At 43.6% G+C, this 7,586-nt stretch overlaps 1 protein-coding gene across 1 annotated transcript in view; it reads left to right on the top strand.

The window, feature by feature from the left end:
- Positions 1-344: 344 nt before the first annotated feature.
- Positions 345-7,586, top strand: part of NWD2 (NACHT and WD repeat domain containing 2) — a 43,040-nt gene continuing 35,798 nt past the window's right edge. The window contains exon 1 of the mRNA XM_071743780.1: positions 345-1,049. Within this exon, the coding sequence (XP_071599881.1) occupies positions 899-1,049 (151 nt within the window). The 5' untranslated portion in view covers positions 345-898. The remainder of the gene's footprint in view (positions 1,050-7,586) is intronic.

Genomic DNA, 7,586 nt, shown 5'->3' with positions numbered 1-7,586 from the left:
GGGGATCCGCTGCCGCCCCCGCCCGCCCCGACCCCACCGCCCTCCTGAATATTTCATCGGCTCTGCCCGACGGGATGCCCCGCCACTGACTGCTGCAAAGCGACCGCATCCCGCCGGCTGCCGGTCTCGCTCCTTCCTTCCTCTTTCATTCTTCAAACCTGGGCTTTTCATTTATTCCGATAAATAAATAACTGATTAAAAAAAAAAAAAAAAAAAAAAAAAAAAAGGCAGCAAGAACATCTCTCTTTTCTCTCTGAGCAGGTGGGACTCCTGTGCAGGCGATTACAGAACAAACCACAAGAAGGGCTCTGAACTCTTTCAAGAGCCCAAAGGCTGAGCCGGCAGCAGTTCTCCTATAAAAATCCGATCCCGGGGCTGTGACACACTCAGAGGAAGGAAGGCTCCGTCAGCCTCGCCGAAGAAGTCCCTGCTTTGGACATCACAAACCCCCGTGGGCGGAGGGGAAACCCAAGAGACTCGCCGGCCCGACCGCGCAGCGGCTCTCCCGACTCCCGGCCTCCCGCTGCTCTCCGCGGCTGCCGGGTCCGCGGCCGGCCAGCACCGAGGGGGCAGGCAGCTGCCGTGGGGCTGCCGTCCCGCCCCCCCTTCGGGACCGCTCCACAGCAAACTTTCTTCCCGCGCCCTCCCTGCCGCTGCTCATCGCTGGGGAGCGGCCTCGTGTCCTCGCCGGCCCCCGTGCTCCGGCGCCGGGCGCCGGCCCCCGCCCCAACCGCGCCGCTGCCGAGGAGGCAGGCAGCGGCCCCCGGCAGCCGGAGGGTCCGCATGGCTGCTGCCGGCAAGCCGGTGTCGAGAGCCGCTACAGCGGCCGCCGCGGCGGTGCGGGGGCTGCCCTGAGCCGGGGGCCGGCGGCCGCTTGCGAGGATCGTCCTGCAGCGCGATGTGGCCGGCCGGGGCGGGCGGCAGGCTGCCCTGCCCGCGGGACGCGGCGTTGCGGCGGGCGGCTTTCTCCGGCAACCTCTCGGCGCTGCCGTCCCACCTGGTGCCGAGCGGCAGGAGCGTCCGCGTCTTCATCAGCGCCAACCCCGAAGGTAACGCGCGGCCCGCCGGGCCCCGCCGCACGCCCCGCAGCTCCCCCTGCCGCCCGCAGCACCCGCGCCGCGCCTCGGCCACGGCTCCGGCCGCCGCCGCGCTGCTTCCCGCTGCTCCCTCGCTCAGGGTAGACGGCGGTGTGACCCAGCCCCGGCTCCTCGACCCTCCCGGGGGCCGCCAGGGCTGCGAGCTCCGAGGAGCGGGGTCGCTCCGCCCCGCCGGGGGCCGTGTGGGGCGGTGGGGCGGGCGGTGTGGGGCGCAGGGCGAGGCGGCTGTGGGTGGGGTGGGGTGAGGTGGGTGCCTCGGCATGGGGTGGGTAGCTTTGGTGGGTGCTGGTGGGTGAGTTCAGGGAATTTGGGGGCATCGTATCATCCGCTCCTGAAGTTTTATGGCTATAAATGACACATCTGAAAGGCACCGGGGTGCGGTGAGTGTGTCTCTCTCTATTTTTGTGGTGTCGGAGCACTGAGGCACGTGGAGTGAAGGAGAGGCTTTCCCGGGGGGGATGTTGTGGTGAGCTCTCCTGGGGAGGCTGCTTAATATTTTCCGATTGATCCCGTAGCTCAAGTAAAGGAGGTCTGTGCCGGCTGAGGCTACGGCAGATGTGATACTTTGATCCCGGTCGTACTCTGCTTCCAAGGAAGCATGACTCGAAACCCGCAATATTCGCTTAATAAGGTCGGGATTGCATACACGATATCTGAACTAATCAGGCACCTTGCTATTTAAAGCCTATTTTTAAAATTACCCTTTGATACGAGGAAGTTGAATACATTCAGGAGGTGTCATTCCCACTCGTAAGATTTCGGTTGCTGAGGCATCTTCCCACTTGAGGCATGGAAATAATAAATTAAGCATTCACACCTATGACATTTCTTTTCTGTAAAAATGAGCCCACTGTATTCACAATTCTCTTTCGCACCACCACCCACCACCACCTTCCCCCCCCCAACACTTCTAATTCAGCAGTACTGTCACCTTTTATGCAAACGTCAGAGATCTGAAAATCATGCCCGAAATGACACAATACTTTGAATTTTGAAGTGAAAATTGTCTTGGCACCAATACTTACATGAGTATGAGAAATGGTGCAAAAAAAAAGTGTGCATAGTACTGCCTTGAAGAATTCCCACACCTCCAGGTCTTCCAAGTTGCTCTCGACATGAGGAAACTCTCAGGTCTCATATCCAACACCCATGTTTGTCTGAAAAGATGCTGTACTTTGAGGGTATGAAAATGCTTGCAGTTTATTATTGCAATCTAAACAGGGACATGTAATTAGTGTTAAAAATATTTAAAAAAGATAAATTTGCTTTGAAAGAAAATTGGTGGCGATGTTTAGAAGATGTGTTACTCATCAGAAAACATATTTCTGCCAGCACTGCCTTAACTGTGGAACTGCTGATGCCTCTGTATTTGATGTGGTGGTGCTTACCATCAGGATAACTTGGTATATTAGCTAGATATTTGCAAAAAGACCACAACAAAACAACCAACCAACCAAAAAAACCAAACCACGAAAACTCATTCTACAAGTTGGGTTTTGAAGCCATATATATCAATTTGCAGGATTTTGCCCTTGCATTGATATTTCAAATTTAAAAACAAACAAGAAAAACCATGACAGTGGAAGAAAATAATTTGGTTGGTTTAGGATTATTTGTATTATCTTCTTTGTAGGATCATCAGATCACAATGATTACCACTTCTGATGTCCAAAATTTTATCAGCAACCTAGCTCCTGCTTTCAGGAATTACAGTATGGGACAAAAATTTAAGTGTGGTAACAGACTAATATAACTAATATGAAGCACTTACATGGATTTTAGAGACTAAATGATGAGAAAACCCATGACTATCAGTGCTATCACTGACACAGAAGTATTACTAGTATTACTAACTGCATGTGACCTTAAAACAAGAATATATGGGTAAACAAGAAAATAGAAATAAAAATGTTTGCAAAATGCCTAGAAGAATTAACAGTGGAAGAGTTCTGGGGGGAAGAAAAAAAAAAAAAAGTTAAACTCTTCCAACTAAGTAAACTTTAGCATATTTAAGCCCCAAACTGCTTGTGTATATTTGCATGACTAAGGCCTTCGTTGTTAATTTTCAGCCTGTCAATACACTTTATACCCCTTATTGGTGCTGAGCAGTCCTAAAAAGGGCTCTGAGTCCCCAGACTCTCATTTGCTTCTTTATTTGAATATCAGTAAGTTTGCTTTCTCATTTCGGTAGATACAAGCAATAAGACACATATTAAATATGTATTTTGTCTAAGAGAAGTTGCAGATTTTGCTTTAAATAATTTATGGGTTTTCTCAAGGTGTTTTTATCACTTCAAAGTGATAAGGAAGGAAAGCAAGTTATCTTCACCTGATTGTAATTTTTTTTTCTTTTTACTGTTACATGTAAAAGTCTGTAGACTGTAACAGCAATCAGTTAATGACAGCTTCTTTGCTATTCAGTAACACCTGGATAGATGTCTGCCATTAACACACACTTCTGATTAAGTGCAACAGGTACAAACTTTCATATGGTCCCATTATATGGAGCTATTACTCCTATTGCTTCCTAGCTTCCTATTGCTTCTATTAGTTAAGACATGGATGAATTTCTTTATGCTGAGCTCTTTAAATTTTTATTGTGAAAGTTTCTCTCAGATCTGTAATTTAGCACAGACAAAGGAATGCACTGAAGAGGGTTATGTATAAATACACACAGGTGGTTCTATTGAAGGCAGGATGATAATACCTTTATATAGCATCTGAGGGTGTCTTGACATGGGTGGTGTCAGACAATCTTGTCTCAAAGTCTAAACTGGGTTGCATTTTTCACCTCCCATGGTAAGGATGCTCCCTTGTCTGTTTGTTACATCAGCTGCTTACTGCTCTCCTAACTTCCAGCGCAGGACTGCTTTTTGCTGGATCTTGACAATTGATACTTTTCAGCCATTTTAAGCCACTCAAAACATTTCCTTTGGTACAAACAGAAACAATTGTGACGAGTTTGCTTTCACAGCCCTTTTTAATACTGAAAGGCTGTGTTCCTCATGGTGTCTGTACCTCATATACTCATTTTTTAAAACTGAAAAAAAAGGCTATTTATTAAAAAAACCTAACTACTAGTCCTAGTTTTTTTGTGATAACCAATCTTAAGTATAAAGTCCTATGTATACATGCAGAAATGTAAAATTAAGGTCTTAATCTACTGATACTACCACCACTTCAATGCCTCCACAGTACAAGCAGAGTATAAAACTAATCTTTACAGTTAGAACTCCATCAGCATCCACATAGACTGCCTGAGTGAGATTTCCTTCTCTTACAGTTCAATGAATGAGTTTGCTTGAGTTATTTTACAATTGCTCAACTTAGTTTAGTTTCCAGTGACATGCATCATCCTGAACATCTTATTAATTTGAAAAGCACTCAATTCTAATAAAAGACAAATGTTTCATGCCCAGTTTACATATTTTCTCATGAGACATAAAACAAAGCTCTTATCAGTAGTTAGTTTTTGTTGAGTAGATAAGGATTATTTCTATAATAATGGATGCAGAAATGGGTCTTACTAATTTTTTTGTTCAGACCTATTGTTTTAGGCTGCTTTGAAGGAATTACTTGCATGCATGCTGATATACATCTGAAAAAAAATACCATGTGCATTTGCAGCTTAGTGCCCCTGATTGTGACAGTGAATAACTCAGAGATTAAGATTGCTTTCTTTACAAAGTTATTGTCATATGTCATAAGAGAAACCTATAACTTTTCATTCTTAGCATATTCCAGAGGTGTTGTATTCTTTATACCTGATATGTTGTGTCTCTTAGGAAAACTATAATTGAGGAAATGTTAATGTGGAAAAATACTCAAAAGCCAAAATAATAGTTAATGAGGGTCCATTTTGGCCAGCCCCAAAATAGCATATTGTGTCCCTCCTTGGATACATTGCATGAAAATCTTTTTATAAAGACAATTTTATATAATCTGGGTGGAATTCATTCCTTAGCTCAAGGAAAACACAGATGTTCAAGTATATGAAATTGCAAGGGAGGTGTTGCGTAGATGTGGAGACAAATAACTCCAGCACTTTTTTTATACTAAGTGTTAGTTCTGGTTACCTAACTTTGTTCCTATTTCTGGTTTTATGTGACGCAGATCACTGTAGTGTTTAAGAGCTACAACCCAAATTAAAAAAAAAAAAAAAAGTTTAATAGTTTTAAAATAAAATTGAGTATCTCAGAGTTTGGGAGAGCAACATGGTTGAAGTACCTGGGTTTGCTATGGGCCTTGATTTGAAATATGTCTTATTTCAGGAGGCTTGGAGGTGCAAGATACTCAGAGTTGATTAGTTTGGAAAGGATCCTGCCATTTTTTCAGTATTTCTGCCTCCATGTGAAGTTTTCTGACTCTCCTTGAGACTGTATGACTAAGTCTTACGTAGGCTTTAACTTTGTTTCCAAGGCAGAGACAGTAGATCTAAAGCAGAACCAGTACGAGATGATTTTTTGCTGAGCAGGTCCTCAAACTTTTTCTCCTGTCAGAGGAAGTGGTTTTGCTCCTGTTAGAGTAAAACTTTTTTCTATACTTTTTGTGTGTGTCTATAGTGTGTCTATGCACACATGCATATGTATACAGAAATTATATTAAAAAGTATAAACTGTAAAATTGTATAAATGGATGTGTAAAGCTCAGACAATTTTCAAACTTGCTGTTAGGACTTGTTGTGAGAAGTAGGTAGTTATGTTCAAAGGGCATCACTGAAGATTGTAATTCTAATGCTACTGAAAACAGCCTACGTTGTGTTAAATGCTATTAGTTTTTATCCACAAGTGAACTTGCAGACATTGGATGCTCCTGCAGCTCAGCTTTTATGACTGTTTTTCTTAGCCCTGAAGAAATAATATTAAAACAGAGCAGAACCTACAATTACTTTTCTTCCTAACTTTGCTAGTATTGCTTTTTTAGATACATTTGCATGCTAGACTGGTTCCATATTGTGTAGTAGGTGTGTATATACATACAGATATATGCATGCCTCTTTTTATTAAAGTAGAAAAACAAAGCAGCTGTTATGTGTGTAGGTCACTGGAGTGTGCCTTCTTCTAATGCCAAGTGGTCATCCTTCCATCATGGGCACCAAGGCCTGCCTACATTTTACACAGTTTCTAAGTATGCTGAGGGACAAAGAATAATTTGCACAGTTGAGCAAATCCCATGTGATATTCTCCAGTAATTCGTGAGATGATGGACAGTGGCAGTTTTGAATCAGGTTCTTACTGTGAATCGTTTCCTGAGCAAAGTATGAGATCTGGCTTGAAATGAGAGGCAGGAGCATGCAGGCAGTGCTCCAGCACCCTTCCCCATCAGCATGGGGAGCCCTGACCCAGGGCAGTGGGGTGACCTCTTGGCTGAGCAGCAGGATGCTCTGCAGCAAACTACCCAGGATTTCTGAGGCTGCGTTTCAAGGAAACGCGTGGTTTTTTGGTGGGATTTCAGTACTTGTCTAAGAACAGTGTAGTACGAAGGGAACATAATTTGGTGTCCTATCTCTATGCTTATGCAGTGAAATAACTCCTAAGAAACTTCCCTGCATGACTGTGTGGGCACATGCATGTATTAGATGTCTAAACACAGAAGAGAAAATCCTACATTAGATTTTAGGTTTTGTTTGGATAATTTTGAAATATTTTACAGAGATAAAACTTTAGATCAGAGCATTACTGAACTTCTGATACAAGAATATGAGGGCAGTGCCTGTGAATCATTTTTTTCATCTGAAACAAATGAAATTTCTTTGAATTTTTATCTGCTGAAAAAGTATTTTGTAGTAAGATATCCTTTCAGGCTGCAGTAATAATACAGTAGTAATATTTAGCTACCAGTAACTTAAGGTTTTAATATATTGAAGGTGGTAAATATAATGTAGTAATAGATAGTTGCATGGAACACAGAGGAATCTGGCAGGTTTTAGTATGAGCAGTGCTGTTCAAGACAACTGCTTTATCCCTGTGCTGGAATTTTAATTCAAGAAAATTAGAGAATTAGAACTAGAGAACCCAATATAATAATGGTTGTGCCAGTGCAACTATAAAATAACTCCACTGGCTTGATGCTACTCTTATTAATTTAGGTTTTGAATCAGAGATATATTTTTACTTCAAAAATCTTTTGTCAAAAAAAAAAGAGGAGTAGGTCTAAATCATGAGGATCTGGAAGCAGAGAGTGTACCCAGGTAAAGAGGAGGGAGCCCCAAGTCAGTGCAGAGTGCCATGTGTGTGCTGCTGTCAGGCAAGGAGGAGGTGCAGGCAACTCTTACAAGCCACCTCATCACCACCACAATTAAATGCCTGCCTCTGACTTTGACCTGGTCTGTAAGCATCTGCTAATGCTCATTGTCAGAGAGAGGGTGCTGTGCTGGACAAACCTTTAGCCCAACCAACTGCACTCATTATTGTGTAGTACCTGATTCCAGGGAGAAAAGGGGTCATCTTTACAGATTAGATTTATCAGGGTGTTCAAAATTCACTTGGT

This window comes from Heliangelus exortis, chromosome 4 (genome assembly GCF_036169615.1).
Source record: "Heliangelus exortis chromosome 4, bHelExo1.hap1, whole genome shotgun sequence".
NCBI classification, from domain to species: domain Eukaryota; kingdom Metazoa; phylum Chordata; class Aves; order Apodiformes; family Trochilidae; genus Heliangelus; species Heliangelus exortis.
Note: the sequence above shows the minus strand (reverse complement) of the source record. Positions and strands in the feature narration are given on the sequence as shown.